A 16,872-nucleotide genomic window follows, 5' to 3' on the forward strand; every position below is an offset into this window, starting at 1 on the left:
TGTTGTCTGCATTCCTTTGGGGATAGACTGTCAAAAGCCACATGCTGTAGTGGGCAGGGCCAGAGCCAAAAGTGGACGAGTTATTCTCTTTTCTCCCTCTCTTTCTGCCCCCCCACTTCCCCCCCTTTTTTCTTCCAGAGATGAAAGCAGTTTCTCACCACCAGCCTTCTTTTGCTCAGATGCAAGCATGCAGCCTGACTAGGGCTATTTGAAGTTTAGGAACCCCCCCCCTCACTGTGGAAGGATAAATCATATGTTGTGTAGCTTTAAACCTCACACTACTTCCTTCTGCTGCTCTTTATTATGCTCCCTAAAGATGAAAGGCATATATAAGAGAAGTTCACCATCTTATGGCTGCTTGAAAATCAATTCATTGAATATCTGTCACATGAATAGTTAAGAAGACATTGCATAATTTAAATGCCAAATTGAACCATCCTCAGTGGCCAGAAGAGTAGGTATTACTCTGTGTTGGAACATAAAGTAGTAAATGCACAATAAACCATAATTAAATGGTCATGATGTTTTAAGATTCACAAGTGTTTAAAATAAAATCAGTTTAAATATCTTACAAAGTTTCAATTATCTGCCTGTCTTACCACTGTTAACTGCAATCCTATACACATTTACATGGGAGTGAGATCCATTGCCAATAGTTGGGCTTATCCTGAATAAACATGCACAGTATTACACTGTAAGTCATTAAGGTTGCAATCCTATTGCAACTGTGAGGGTGTTATAGGGGCCACAATATATATTGGGTCTTTCTTTCCAGCATCTGATAGCAAGTCCAATATCTGATCTCCTCTCCCCCCGCTGCCACAGAAACTTACATAGCCCTGTTCTAACCAACACAAGAAACACAGGGCTAGTATGACACACGGAGAGCAAAACTGAACAGTGTACATTGACATGCTGCTCATTCATGGTAAACCATAGTTTTTAGATTAGCATTAGCTGTGAACTAGGCCAGCATCAAGTCTAAGAGCTTGGAGAACTTGTGCTTGAACTTGTTTTTGCCTTCTCCCTACCATTCTAATCTCCTCATGTGATGTCTTTTCAGATTGTGAGCCAAAGGCCGTTGTAATGATTTTCTGTTAAGTTGCTCCGATAGCCTTTTTGATGAAAGGGCGGTGTATAAACTCCACGAATAACACAGAAACACACATATTTCTGCCTTGTCTCTTTTATATCCTAAAACCATATATCTACAGTGTTAAATCCCAATTAACAGCATCTATTCAGAAGTCCTACTGAATTCAGTGGTGCTGGCATCCAGGTAAGTGGAGTTAGCACTGTAGGCTGCAACTCAAATTAATTGCACTTTAACTCAGTATACATTTACCCCATAACTTTAAAGCAGATTCACACCATAACTTTAAAGCAGATTGAAAGGACATTATTTTTCCCAAGAGTCCTTGGAACTAGTTTGTTAAGGGTACTGGGGATTGTAGCTCTGTGACGAGTAAACTACAGTTCCCAGGATTCTTTGGGGAAAGTCATGCGCTTTCAATAGTATGTATTCAGCCTACGGCGTACCACATGGTTGACTCTTAAAGATTTCAATGGGACCTAAGTATGTCTGGATTCAAGCCAATCAGTATCAAAATTAAAAGCAGAGCTTGGAAAAGTTACTTTTTAAAACTACAACTCCCATCAGCCCCAGCCACTGGATTGGGCTGATGGGAGTTGTAGTTCAAAAAAAGTAACTTTTCCAAGCTCTGATTAAAAGGTAATTCGAAAACTATCTATATAATATAAAACAGTTTCAAACGACAAGATTCAAATGGTAAAGACAAAAAGTCAGACATCACACCAATGCAGACATAAGCAAAACTGTCTTTACAGTCGAGTAGGAAACCCGGCGTTGATCTCAAATTGCGCATGCTCGACTACTCCCTACTTTTCCATCGCTCTCCGGAGCCATTTGCTTTAGTCTCCTCTCCTTCCTCTGCGCTTGCGTGTGAAGGGGCGAGGAGACGTGAGTTGCGCGCGCCGCGACAGTCGCAGGGTCTTTCCGTTCTTGTGTGTCTCGTGGCCCAGAGCAGCGGAGATGGCGTTGCACGTTCCGAAGGCCCCGGGCTTCGCCCAAATGCTAAAGGAAGGCGCAAAGGTGAGAGAGGGGAGCTCGCGAGCGTGTTGATGGTAGTGAGGACGAGGGCATGGGGAAGGTTCCAGAAGCGAAGTCTCAGCCCAGCTGTTCTACGGAGCCGGCCCCACGCGCCTCTGAGAAGGCGGGGCTACTGGGCCCTATTTTCTTGTGAACTGGAAACTGGCTAGCTTGGCGTGCACTCGCGGTTAATAGTTGAAGACGAGCACGTGCGTCACTTGAAGAATTAATCTGTATCCCCCCCACCCCCGGGGAAACGGTAGTGATGGCGGCAGTAGTAGTGTAGCGGCGATCCACAACGGATAAAGGACACGCCCTAAGGTTTCATTCAACCCCCACGTGTTACCTGACGTTTCTCCTGCCCAATTCGCTGTCGTTCCCGCTGCTTAGCAACGAGGGCTCGCGCGCGAAAGAGGGTTGATGGTCGAAGCGATAACCACAGTAACTGTCTTTTGACGCTTACTGACGTGAGATACGTGCGCCAAGGGCTCTGTGGGGGTGGGCAGGTCTTTCATTGGAGGGAGGCGATGGGTTCTGATTCGGCAGGAGAGCCGGTTTACAATGGCAGAGAGTAGAGCAGTCCTCTAGTGAAGCTTCCTGTGTTCCTCTGCTGAGCTAGGATGCCCACATATTGTTCACCTCCATGTCTAGAGATCCACAGTATTTATTTATTTATTTATTTATTTATTGGATTTATTAGTTGCCCATCTGGGAGGTTGTCCAGCCACTCTGGGCGACATGCAGCCAAAAGTATAAAATTGCAATAGACCATAAGCGTAAAAACATTAGCACGTTAAATACACAATTTCATTAGACAATACACGTAAAACATTAGCACATTAAAATCACAACCCATAACTACAGAACCTACAGAGTACTCTGCCAAAGGATGCGGCGTGCCCTCCACCACCCTGAATTGTGCATCCTGTTCATGCAGCCTAGTGGTGAAGTGGGAATGGGTGGCATAAGACTGCTGTTCTCAACTGGACATACACCATGACTGCTTGGTCTTTGTATTTCCAATATAGGACAGGTGCACATACACGTGGAAAGGATAGCCAATGTGTAATAATGGCATTAACTTAAAAACATTGTTTTTAATTATATTTTTGTAGTTGTGTTCCTCCTTAAAAGAAAGGTGGAATATAAATGAGCTTTATGGTTGAGTCAGTCTTTGAAGATGGACCCTTGTCTGAGGCTGACCACTAGCAATGAACTTTGGATGCCTGTCTGTATTCCTCTTTGGAGATGCTTGCAGTTGTGGCTGGCATATAACTATCAGTAAGAGAAACTGATATGTTGCTAGATTTGCTTCTGACTGCTGTAAGGCTAGGGATCCCAGTTCTTCTGTTTCCTGCCCTCGCTAACAAATGAAATGGAAAAAAAGAAAACTCATCTGTACAGTGGCATTGTTGAAATACTGGCTGGTCACTTTACCTGTGTGCCAATTCTAAATTACAACTCTAGTGGACAATAGTTGGTAGGGACAGTGAAGGACTGGCTCCACTGTGTTTATTCCTGCTTTTTCTTAAGGACGGTGAGTAACCTTATCCATACCTGGATTTTGTATTTGACATAATATTATTGCCTTTATTTCTAACTTATGATTGCAGAGCTGTGATTTGAAAATGTACAGGCAATGTCTACAAACAGCTCTAGAGTTCAAGAGGCTGCAGTTATATGCTTGGCAGCTGCTGCTTTGCATAGTCACCGACTTCCTTTACTAAACTGTGGAACTATTAACCATTGTGTGTCCATATCTTCTTGCTACCACATGGCATTTTTTTATGTATCTTAAGGAACTTTAATGTAAAATACTTTGTTTAACGTTCTGTAGCATTATTCAGGATTAGAAGAAGCTGTGTTTCGAAATATTCAGGCATGTAAAGAACTTGCCCAGACAACTCGTACAGCCTATGGACCAAATGGTAAGGCTTTAAAAAATATTCAGTCTTTCTGTATTAAAAACAATTCATGGTGGCTGTGTAGTGTATATTAGATAAAATAGCTCTATTAACTTTACTGTGTTTTTGTTTGTTGATAAACCCAGGAAACAATTCCATAGTTTGTTTGGATAGTTAACTGGAATCCTGAAGCTAATTCATATTTAACACATTATTATGTACCCTATAATGACCCACATTGCATGATTGACAGTCTAGTTATATTAAATTGTTGATCAGTATTTGAAGTATTTTTTGTTTTAGGGATGAACAAAATGGTCATTAATCATCTGGAAAAGCTTTTTGTTACTAATGATGCAGCTACCATCCTAAGAGAATTGGAGGTAAATTCCTTCCTATTTTCATCCTGAATTAACAGTATACTGAATTATACATTTTACATTGGAATAATTTCTTAAGCAACTTTGTGTATGCTATCTGTTATCAAGCTAAGCTTTTCTTGACTTGTATTATTGTTTCCCTTGTATTATTGTTTTCCTGTGAGAGGATCTAAAGAAACACCTTTTGGGTGGGGTGTATGGGGAGGGGAGAGTTTTGAGGTATGGGCAGTTGTGTATACATTGGAATTAAGATGATGATATTAAGAGTACATGAAGAACTTGTAAATCATGCAAAAGCTTTGCTACCTCACACATGTGCATAATGTCTTTTGGCTTGATTTAGGTATTGTGTATTAAATATCTTGAATTTGTGGTACAGCATAATTCATACTTAAAGCATCCTATTATTAAATATACACATATGCATTTAATAGTTTTCTCTGATATAAAATCTTGAATAGGTTCAGCATCCTGCTGCAAAAATGATTGTCATGGCTTCTCACATGCAAGAGCAAGAAGTTGGTGATGGAACAAATTTTGTTCTTGTTTTTGCTGGAGCCCTCCTAGAACATGCAGAAGAGCTTCTAAGAATGGGACTTTCTGTTTCAGAGGTAATCGTTTGTTTTGTTCACATTATTGCAGTTCAATTTAGCATTCTAGGATCTTTGAGTAACCTTGCATAAAACGCAGTATCTCATTTTTCCTCTTAAGTTTTTGCTTTTTAATTGTGTCCGTTGTGCCTTGCACAGGATTCCTTGCAGATTATTATGGAGATTCGGTTAAATCCAGAAGTGCCCTTCTGTGAATGAAACAGGCTCCTACCATTTGCAGAAGGGCTGGAAATCCAGTGGAGGTAGCCACTGGAAGAAAAGGGGAGACATTTTTGCTGATTTGCCCCTGCAGCCAACGGTGCCACATCTAGAGCAGCTTTTTGTGAGGAACTGGGGGGGGGCAGCTGTAGGAAGAACTGGACACTTCTCCTGCTTGTACCTGCGGAAGTGTCCAGTTAGCAGAGTTCTGCTCCTGAGGAGTCTGAATCCAGCCCATTGTTTGCATGGTCAAGAGATCAACCTGTCTCTGAACCTTTACAGAATAGACATGTTAGTATCTTTAATTGCAGGTGATTGAAGGGTATGAAAAAGCTTGCAAGAAAGCCTTAGAAATGCTACCTGACCTAGTGTGCTGCTCTGCAAAAAATCTTCGGGATGTTGAAGAAGTGGCATCCTTACTGCAAACTTCGATAATGAGTAAACAGTGTGGCAGTGAAATATTTTTAACAAAGCTTATTGCTCAGGCATGTGGTAAGTAAATGCCAGTATTTTATCTAGACATAATAGTTTTGTTTTTGACACCCTTAATATTTTCAAGTGGATGTGGACCAAACTTGGTGTTCGTTATGAAAGTCACTTCTTTTAACTGAATTATTTGTTGCCAGTTAAACATTTCTTTTCCTGTGTTTCTCAATCTGCAGCAATGTTTAAAATAACATAAAACTTTTTCATGACATAAAGCATAATAATGTCATTGGTGCTATTCCCATACATTCTGTAATGTATAATTAACTGAAATAACTAAATTAACATCTGAAATATTTGAATTTGGTGTCTAATAATGCTTCATAAAACAAGTTGCTTTTCTTTTTTTAAAATTTTCTCACAGTATCTATTCTTCCTGAGTCGGGCCACTTCAATGTCGATAACATCAGAGTGTGCAAGATCTTAGTAAGTCATTCTTTGTTTTTCCTTTCAGTACTGCTTTGTAGGTGCTTTGTTTCATTGGCACTTCCTGGTCGCTATGCTTATGGGTTGTAGCTTTACTTTGATAAGGTTGGAGTTCTCAGAATCGGAATCACAAATCGTTAGGGGGGAAAAGTGTTCTTCAAAGTTAACAAATGTTAACACTATATCTTTACTGTGAAAAATCATCTGAACTTTAATTAGATCCAAATACTGGAGAGGTTGTTAAACATACCGTCTCTGGTTTTTAGGAGACATTGTCTCAATATTGCAAAGTTTTCCTTGGAGATTAGAGACTTTGCGTATGGATGGATACATAGATGCATACTGAAGTTGAAATTCTTAAATAGATTTTACAGAAAAGAAAGAGTTCTGGCTTTGATAATATCAATAGGAAAGTGAATTGCAACAATCCATTTTATTATTTCTCTGGCATAATTGGGAAAGATTGGGCATGATCTGGCGTAAGTAATCTTTTGATGTGTGGAGACTGGTACACATGGAGAAAGATAAAACATGGACTTTAAATCTAGCAGTTTGATTTGACTGTATGTTCTTAAGCAGATACATTCCGAGCTCAAACTTATGTTCCTATATAAAAGAGCAAATTACTTAGTTATGCTTAGAGTAGGCCTGATGAAATTTGTGCAGTCTATAATAATTTGAATCCAACTCAATGTGATTTCATTGACTTGGATGGAATGATCATTATTTGTCATCTGTATTCTTTTCAGGGTTCTGGCATTTGTAATTCTACAGTATTGCATGGCATGGTTTTTAAAAAAGAAACTGAAGGTGATGTTACTTCTGTCAAAGATGCTAAAATAGCTGTGTATTCTTGTCCTTTCGATGGTATGATAACAGAAACTAAGGTATGTTATTGGGTTTCTTCTGGAAATATTTTATATGAAGTAGATGATTTTTCATACAATATACCCAGTCGTTGCTTCTCTTATCGAGGTGATCCTTTCCATGTCGGAAATTGCATGAACCAGGCTAGGGGCTCTCTTTTTTGTGCGTTTCTAAACACAACGGGACAGTACTAAGATAGCCATTTCCACCATTGTGACTGTAAAAGGGGTACTGTAACTATATAAATTGCAGTGGCCTGTCTCCAAATGCAGCCTGCTTTGTATGAGAACAGGTTCTACAAACCAGTTAACAGAAGCAACCATAACTTTGGAGTGACCTTCTGCACCTAGATGCCCAGCACAATGTGAGGGACCCCTTCCCTGTCCCCCGTGTGTCATGGAGAACTTGGACAAATGCAGGAATCTCTTGCTGCTTCTGACAGTCTATTCATGCCACAATATTAGGGTCTCTGTGTGTAAATGACTACAAGTTTTGACTGGTTATATCTGTGCTAGGATTTCTCCAGGAAATCCTGCACAGTAGGGCCCCAACTCATATGATGGGTTACGTTCCAGACCCCTGCCAAAAAGTGGAACTCCTTCAGTAAAATGGCACCTGACGCCTGAAAAATGCTGTAAAAGCAGAACAAGCGCTGTATGAGTGGTGCCTTACTCTAATTTTAGCCGCTGTATTAGTGGAATGCCAAAAAGCAGGGCCTTACTGTACTTGGTGGGTCTGTACTATATTTCTTTGATTCTACAAACATTTGTTTGCCTATATAGGAATTATTTACATATTCCTTAGAATTTCTACAGTTCTGCTGACTACTAACTTCAGTTGGTTTTCCCACATACATGTAAGTGACTCACAGTGAAGCCTTAAATGACTTTGCAAAATAGGCTGGAGCATAACCTACTTGGATTTGATTTTTGTATGTTTGGAGTGTCGTGTTAGGCTGTGACATTTGTATGTTTAGAATGTTTCCAAAATAACCCCTGGGACAGAAGATCATGTCCATGAATCCACATTTTTCAGGTCCTTCAGCAGTTTAGGCTCTGAACTCCCAAGGCTACTATTTAATTATCACCAGAGATAGCTGCTGATAAAGAAACAGTTTAGAGATCATGGACACACATGTTGCTGATTGGCCATGCATTACTTGATTGTGGTTCTGTGGCAGTTTTCACTTCTGGAATTGCCTGTTTTTCAGGTGAAATGTATTAAAATTGCATGAGTTGAAACTGAGTGAAGGGAAAATGGTTTGTGCTTGCAGGGTACTGTACTGATCAAGAATGCTGAAGAGCTGATGAATTTTAGCAGAGGAGAGGAAAACTTACTGGAGTTACAAGTCAAGAGCGTTGCTGATGCTGGTGCAAATGTTGTAGTTACAGGTGGAAAAGTGGCAGACATGGCCCTTCATTATGCTAACAAATACAATCTTATGTTAATCAGGTAAGTTGTACAAAGATGCAAATAATCTACATTTTTGTCCTATTTAACTGAAATATATAGCATTCTTATCTCCTGAAGTGCAAGTAAGTATGCATATCTATCACATTATGATTTCACCTTGGACTCTCATCTCTCTTTTTTAAAACAAACAGCCACTGCAGGGGTGGGGGGAGTGCGCAGTTCAGGTCAAGATAATGGCACAGGAGATTTCATCCCTCTGCTCTGTACCATTTTTGGCCTGAAAATTGTTCCCTCTTCAAGCCGCTATTTGTGGCAAATCTTGTTTGTAATTATAGGGAGGTGGTCAGTTGTTTTCCAGTGGCAGTAGGATTTTTAGTCCACTGTACAGTTAATGGGTACAGTTTCAGTTTTCAGGTAGTTAAGATTCACTTGGGGGGGACGCAAATTGGTGTAAGCTTGTATTATACAGCTACAAGAGTGGATTTTTCACATTCTGCAATGTTGAATTAAAAATACCCCCTGTGCCATTCTGATGCTTCCCATAAGCTCATTTCAAAACATAACCTTACAAAACCTATAGTCCTGAACTCAGAAATGCTTGCTTAACAACACTCTCAATTTTCATGGCGATACACAAAACAGTCAGAGAGAATAGAGTGTTCAAAGTCTAAAAAGAGTGGGGAAAAAACCCAGAGCCCTTTTGGACTTTTTTCTATCAGAGTTCTCATAATCTGTTGAAATTCATTAAAAATCAGCCATGTTCACAGAGTACCTGTAATCCTGTTACTGACCTTGCCCCATACCCTGACCTTCATCTTCTGCAGTTTAAAAGTTTAAAAAATGCCTGGCTGATTTTTAATTAATTTAAGAAGTTTTGGCTGGAACCCAATTATAGTCGGGCATGCTCAGTAAGAACCAACTGTCAGTATTCTAAAAGCCAGACTCACAGCTGCTGGGTTTGGCTAATTGGGGCCACACCCACACCAGACTTTGATTTCACTTGAGACAGTCATGGCTTCCCTCAGAGAATCCTGGGAAGTATAGTTTGTGAAGGGTGCTGAGAAGGAGACTCCTGTTCCACTGAGAGAGCTTCAGTGGCCAGAGTGGTTTAACAGTCAGCTGTTCTGATTGAAGGTCTGTGAGGAGAACAGGGCGTCTCCTAGCAACTCTCAGCACCCTTCACTAACTACACTTCCCAGGATTCTTTGAGAGAAGCCATGACTGTCCAAAGTGAAATAAAGGCCTGGTGTGGATGTGGCCAGGGACAGCTTTGGTTTAAATTTGGCTGGGAGGCTACAAGTGCCTGCTGTAGAATAAAAAGGTGGGGAAAACGCTGAAAAGCAATGATAGTGTTCACAGTGTTTTCCTTTTGGAAAGGTAAGGGGCTTCCCTTCTGCCCAGTGCCCACCCATCCAATCTTCTCCCCTCCTCCTCCCTTCCCTGCCCCTCCCCCTGGTCAGTGTTGGACTACGACCTGGGAGACCAGGGTTCAAATGCCCACACAGCCATGAAGCTCACTGAGCAACCTTGGGCCAGTCACTGCTTTTCAGCCTCAGAGGGAGGCAATGGTAAAACCACCTCTGAATACCATTTACCATGAAAACCCTATTCAAAGTCCAGTCGACTTGAAGGCAGTCCATTTCCATTTTCACAGATTGCACAGAAATAAATCCCATTAAACTCAAAAAGTATACAAATGATCAAGCCCACCCTCCCCCTCCCTCTTGCCCCTTCCCTCCCCCTTCCTTTGTCCCTCCCTATCCATCCCCATCATCTTCCAATCCCCTCATGTGCTCACAGACACGTTACCAAATTCTTCCAAGCTACACAGGAAGTGGATTGGACTGTGAAAGACCAACTCAAACTGTGTTTGCACTTTGACAAACTTGTAGGGCAGTCCAGTATCTCAGAGAGGTCAGGTCTGCTCGCCTGGTGTATTCACTATAGCTGCCCAATTTCCCTGCTTTTTAAAGTTTGATAGAAATATCTGTGGGCTATAGGTATGTTCTTAAACTGCAAGGTTTTTGCCTATTAGTGATAATATACTGCAGTATATTGAGGTACCCTTTAGTGTCTTCACATGTTTTTTTTTTTGCTCGATAAGCATAGTTCTGTGACATTTGTCACAGTTTTAATAGTTGAATGTTCTTTAATGTTGCTGTTACAGATCAGAACATGATGAATGAAGGGCACTGTGCTTGATCCATTATCAGAATCCCTGCTTGCACCTGAATCAGAAAAATGGGGGATAGATGGCAGTGTGTTGGTGGAAAATTATTCCCTGCATATTGTTGGGATTATTGCAGAGTGCTAGGCTAGGTAGACTTTGGTCTGATCCTGCAAGGCAGTACTTCTGTTCTTAAGCAAGCATGTGTGTTCTGGATTGCTTCACAGATTAATTCATGTTTTCATGGTTTATGCAAGGGGCAAAGCCCAGTTTCTAGATAGTGTACTCGTCTGTTTTTGACAGAAGCCCTAGAGTAGGGACTTGGCTAGAGAGATAAGTGTTGATAGTGAACGTTCCTGAGAACTTTTATTCTTTAGTACTAACAAGAATTTCCAGATAATGAAAATTTCACCTTAACAGTATTTTTAAAATATTTTCTTAAAGGCTGAATTCTAAATGGGATCTCAGGAGACTATGTAAAACAGTCGGTGCTACACCCCTCCCTAGACTGGTATGTAAAGAACAACAAAGGTTTTCTTGAGGTATCTACTTCTTGGCATAGACATAATCCTCTTTTTCCTTCACAGACACCACCCAATCTAGAAGAAATGGGTCACTGTGACAGTGTGTGCTTGTCAGAAGTTGGGGAAACACAAGTAGTCGTGTTTAAACATGGTATGTTTCTTTATCATTTTAACATAGCAGATTTTGTTACATTTTTAACAAAAATCTTTTAGCCACATCTTTGTAATGAACTCTTTACTTGCAAACTTAACAATAAAAGAAACAGAAAAAATTAAAGTATTAAAGGTACAAAAAGATAGAAAATAATAATAAACCATTACCAGTTTACATTATGAATACCATACCCATCAGTACAGGTAACTTGAGTTAAGCATATAAATCCATATAAGCCCTCCAGATGTCCAAATAGGTGTTGCAGGCTCTCAGCCCATATGGATGGTTTGATTACCCCCCAAAGTCCCCACAATGTAATTATAGGGGCTTCAAGAGGATTTGAATTTCAAAAGACCTTGTTTCTAACCTTTCCCCCCTTCAGTTCAACTGACTTTTTATTTTGGTCCTGATTCTGGGCTGGCAGCCAGTGCACTAATGTAAGCATATTGATAACAGCTTCCGCCACCCATACACATACATACACACACTCTCTGTATATGGAATAAGGCTGAAGTTATTGTGGGAAGTTTCCAGGGTAAACGTGTCAGAGATATGTCCTATACCCTTTACCCAGTCCTATTAAAAAGGGTGCTTAGACCCTTATTTGGGACCAGCGTTACAGACTTGGTCACTCACCGTACCGTTGCTGTGTGTGAATTGAAGGCTTATTCTGCCTTGAGACTTAGTGGGAGAGGAACATTCATTCTTCTGGTTTATGTGGATATTTAGCTTTCCAGGATTTAGATTATTCTCTGTCCTGCTGGAAATATGTTCAAGATGTCTAGACTTATATTACTCTATTTTTATGTATTATTATTATTTATTTATTTAATTTGTATCCCGCCCTTCCTCCCATTATAATAATAATGTCTAGACTTCTATTACTCTATTTTTTGTGTAACAGAAGTAATGTATTATATTAGTTATATATAAGGTCTTTTCCTTTTGTAACTATGACTTATGTGTATAGATCATAAATATTATTTATTCCACTTTGGCAATCCCAATTATTTAGCTGATACATCCCTAAACTTTAGGATGTTCTTTGGTGGGACCTCCAACTGTAATTTGCCTAGACAGACCTAACTGCTGGCAAAAAACGTGGAAGCTCAGGTGACCACAACATTTGTCATATAAGTTGTCTGTAGATACAGACCAGGGCAGTAAGCAAGAACCCTCCACCCTGTGGATACACTGGAAAGAGATAGATCAGTCTATTTCATAGGTATCCACTTGAAATCAACATCTTTATGAAGTATGATCAAATATAACCAGGGCAGTGAGACCTTCAGTCCACTGCATAATAGACTATGGGTATGGATCCTCCCAGGCTCACAGTATGAGTCTCTTAGCAAATCTGTATATAGATAGATACACACACACACACATATTTCTTTTCCTACAGAAAAGGAAGATGGTGCTATTTCTACAATTGTAATTCGTGGCTCTACAGAAAACCTTATGGATGATGTAGAGAGAGCAATTGATGATGGTGTCAACACTTTCAAAGTACTCACTCGGGTGAGTAAAATGCTATAAACAGAACTTTGTATTGAGAAGTGTTAAATTGCACAAGCTTAATCATGTGCATTTGCAGAAATGTTAGTGAACTGGAATATAGTATGTGGTGTTAGCAGTACACCACACTGACTCTATCTGATACAGGGGATTGAGTTTCTAAGTTTATAGTGATACATGTGTCACTATGTCAGATTGCCCAAATTTAGGATGAAGATATGTGAGATGAAGTGGCCCTTCTGAGAAGAGACAAAATGTCCCCATGGACAGATGGGAATGTATCCCCTGCCCACAGGAGGCAGGTGAAGTAGATATTGGTATCTGCTCCAGCTGAACTGTTCCCTGCCTTGCTTGCCATTTCCTACCAATTCTCATGAGTGAGGATGGTATGTGAAGATAACACCAGGCACCCAGTCCTATTCTAGCTGGACTGTTCCTTCCATCAAAAAGACCCATCTACTGCCCAGCTTATGAAGGATCCTGATGACTTCTTATGTTTCGTTATTATATTAACTTATTTTGATGTTACGGTCCTTCCAAAGAGACTTAAAAGTATCCAGAAAGGCAAGGATATAAATCATAATAAAATATTCTAAAGTGTATGTACTGTGCTGTACCCAGATTGCAGACACATTTTATACAATAAGCAACTTTCTGAAACAAACTTTTCTGAAGCCTTCATGCTTAACTTACTCACCTGCCTGCTCCCATATGTACATACCTGAACCTTAAGTTCCACCTCACTTCATTTGGTGGGGTAGCACCTTTTTGGTAGTAATATCCCTGCTGTGAAATAGTTTTCGCAGTGAGGTTTGCCTAGCACCATCTTTGCATTCCTTTTGAGGCTAGGTGGATCTTTCTGTTCACCCAGGCCTTATGTAGTCTGGATTTTTAAATTGGTGTTAACTTTGGTGCAGTGAGTTTTGTTTGTATTTATTCTTTATTATTGTAAACTGCCCAGATAACTTTGTTATGGGGCAGCATGTGAATGCAATAAATACAAAGAAAGAGAGAGACTGGGATTGTTTAAAATTTATTTTAAATAGGGGCTACTTTCAACTTTTTTGTAGGATAAGCGCCTTGTTCCAGGGGGTGGTGCAACAGAGATAGAGTTGGCTAAGCAGATAACGTCATATGGTGAGGTAAGCTGCAATCTTATTTTCCTTATTCAATTTAGCTTTCCATATAATGCAATTTAAAAACAACTCAAATTTATCTTTAGACTTGTCCAGGTCTTGATCAGTATGCTATTAAGAAATTTGCTGAGTCATTTGAAGCCATACCGCGAGCCCTGGCAGAAAATTCTGGTGTTAAAGCTAATGAACTAATTTCCAAGCTCTATGCAGTACATCAAGAAGGCAACAAAAATGTTGGATTTGATATTGAGGTAAGATGTTGATGTCCAGCATAACGTGTTTCTGTGATGGCAGTGTAATTCTGGGATGCCTTCCCCAGGGCATAGAGACGATTTTGGATTCTTTTGCACAGATCCAGAAGCGGCTAATGCTTTGTACGTCATAGGATGTCGGCTGATTAAATTCAATCTGCAGCTGCGAAGCAAGAGTCGGAAGCACAGTTAAGAGTGTGCTCCCGATTCTTCCTTTGCACCCATAGCTTGAACTGCAGAGGAATAATCTTTCTTTACAGCTGTGGCTTGAATTTTGTGCCTTTTTTGGGTTGTGGGAAGGGCAACAGAAATACACCATATTCAAGCTGCAGCTGCAAAGAAATAATCAGAAGCTCACTTAAGAGTGCACTCCTGGTTCTTTTGAATTTGGCTCTGCTGTGGCTTTACCTATCCTGCACTTGACATCAGGTGATGGACAAATGGGTGTGGCTTGGCCAAAACTGTTTTTTGGGCCAAATTGGGAAGCCTGTTGAGCCAAAGGTTCCTGGTACTACTGCTGTAGACAGTTTAAAAAATCCCACTTGTTTTGTTAAGCTTTTAACTGAGATTTTTAAAATTACCTTACTAAGCTCAAGATATTTTTTTAATGGTATTTTCATGCTCAGTAGCTTGAGTGTATGTCTAAGTGAGAGGCTTTTAAATTTCTAAACTGCCTTGAACATTGAATAGAAAGAAAGTTTTAAAATTTGCTGGATAGGTTTGAATGGAGTAATATAAACACTTTTTTTAAATATAAACTAGGACTGTGCCAGAAGCAAATATTATTTAGGGTAAGATTTTTGGTTCTTCAATTAAATACCAAATACCATGGGCCTAATTACTAATATCATCTAGCCCTCCTTTTCATTCAATGGGCAGAGTCTAAGCCTATTCTTAGGTCATTTGTTGACATCAGTGAAACTTGCAGTGCAATTTTATGTTATTTAGAAGTAGGTCCCCCTGAGGTCAGTTGAGCTCCGTCTCAGGTAAGTGTGTACAGGACTGCATCCTTAATGTTTTAGTTTTGCCTGGATTACACTGTAAAGAGTCTTAGCCTCGAACACTGTCACTAATATTTTTGATAGGCTGAATCTGCAGCTGTGAAAGATATGCTGGAAGCTGGTGTACTAGACACATACCTTGGGAAATACTGGGGTATCAAACTGGCTACAAATGCTGCAGTAACTGTACTTAGAGTTGATCAGGTAAGTTGGCATAATGTGTTTTTAGTGCTTTCAGTTTCATATTAAATCAATATGCAGTCTGCAAGACGATCATGTATTCATCGTATAACTTACTCGAAGGTTCTACTTTTTATGGTTAACCTAATGTCATGTCAGTGTACAGAATAGTCTGTTATAGGTAACAACTCTATATCTATTTTCAAATGATGTGATCGGTTTCATACAATATTGTTCAAACTCTTATGTAGTGACTTATTAAAATGAATCTGGGTGGAAATCTGTACTTAATACCTATAGATTATTATGGCAAAAGCAGCAGGTGGTCCAAAAGCTCCTAAAGCACCAGAACACTGGGACAAGGGCAACTGGAAAGATGGCCTTGAACAGTAGTGTGAAGTAAGATTTGATATCATGACTCATCTTGACAAGGAAAAAGACTTTGCATGAATACCTCTGCCTGATGAGTGTATTTTTGCTTCTAAGATCACATGTATGTGAGCCAACATCACCAGCTAACAACGTGGTTGAGATTTTAAGAGTGCAGCAAATTGTGCTAACGTTCCTAAAATAGTGTTTTTAAGAACTGATCTAATATGCATGATACAATTCATAGCATTGGAAGCATTCTTTGTGTTAACGTTTTATAATTTTGCAATGTATTGACGTTTACTTGTGTACAGAATATTGTACAACACATTGCCCTGGTTAACTTACTGTCAGTTATAATGCACCCAAAGTATATCACTGTGTTTTGGAGGCAATACGTGTGGTTGTGGTTGTTGTAGATAAGAGGTGGGTTGTAGCTATAGGGACCAGAAATCAAACATTATTGGTATGAAAACATCTTAAGGATGCTTTGGGAGTATCCTAAAACCATTATTTGTGTGTTGTGGTATAAAAATCTGTAGTTATAGCTGAACAGATTCATTAATTAGTACTACAAACAGCTAACTATTGCTAGCAGAATGTGATGAGTATAAAGATACATATCAAATAAATTATGTCATACCTTCATTCAGATGAAATGCATTCTGCATAAAATGTAGGTGCAAGTCTAATAACTTGTTTCTTTTGTAGATCATCATGGCAAAGCCAGCTGGTGGCCCCAAACCACCATCAGGGAAGAAGGGCTTAGATGAAGACCAAAGTGATTGAATGCTTTCAGTGTACTGACACAACCCCCTCTTGGCCATCTTGTCATGAGTGTTACTTGCCTTTAAATTATGAGACTAATCTGTAGTAGGTGCTTGTCTTGTACCATTTCAATAAAAGCAGTTTCAGTAAAAAGATATTTCCACCTGTTCTAGTAGAAATCAGTTTAAAAGTCACAAAATGATTGCAGATAGAATCCAAGTTACAAAATCGTTTTGAGTTAAACTGTTCATTGTTGATCTCCCCTCCCCTTCCGTAATCCTTCTGATGTACAAATGAGGAAGTTGTTCTTGCAACATAAAGACGCTTCTGGAGAGATGCCGTTGAGCATAGACATGCCCAATTCCTATATTTTGCTGCAAGGGTACTATATATTGCTTTAATACACAAA

General features: G+C 39.7%; 2 protein-coding genes across 3 annotated transcripts in view; one reads left to right on the top strand and one right to left on the bottom strand.

Annotated features, from left to right (window-relative positions):
• Positions 1-2,073, bottom strand: part of MAP3K7CL (MAP3K7 C-terminal like) — a 79,252-nt gene extending 77,179 nt beyond the window's left edge. Inside the window, exon 1 of the mRNA XM_061627869.1 lies at positions 1,904-2,073. Coding sequence (XP_061483853.1) covers positions 1,904-1,927 — 24 coding nt within the window. The 5' untranslated portion in view covers positions 1,928-2,073. The remainder of the gene's footprint in view (positions 1-1,903) is intronic.
• Positions 1,923-16,620, top strand: CCT8 (chaperonin containing TCP1 subunit 8). 2 transcript variants are annotated; one of them, XM_061627863.1, is made up of 16 exons: positions 1,923-2,113; positions 3,948-4,038; positions 4,318-4,397; positions 4,856-5,005; positions 5,515-5,695; positions 6,054-6,115; positions 6,865-7,002; positions 8,256-8,434; positions 11,007-11,073; positions 11,150-11,237; positions 12,646-12,761; positions 13,829-13,900; positions 13,981-14,145; positions 15,231-15,350; positions 15,627-15,725; positions 16,407-16,496. In XM_061627863.1, exons 1-15 carry the CDS (start codon positions 2,054-2,056, stop codon positions 15,717-15,719), a joined length of 1,662 nt encoding a protein of 553 aa, XP_061483847.1. In that variant the 5' UTR covers positions 1,923-2,053; the 3' UTR covers positions 15,720-15,725; positions 16,407-16,496. The 2 variants fall into 2 exon arrangements, with proteins under 2 accessions (XP_061483847.1, XP_061483848.1); XM_061627864.1 differs by lacking the exon at positions 15,627-15,725 and having other exon boundaries at positions 1,924-2,113; positions 16,407-16,620.
• Positions 16,621-16,872: the final 252 nt, after the last annotated feature.

The sequence above is a fragment of the Rhineura floridana genome, chromosome 5, assembly GCF_030035675.1.
Source record: "Rhineura floridana isolate rRhiFlo1 chromosome 5, rRhiFlo1.hap2, whole genome shotgun sequence".
Lineage (NCBI taxonomy): Eukaryota > Metazoa > Chordata > Lepidosauria > Squamata > Rhineuridae > Rhineura > Rhineura floridana.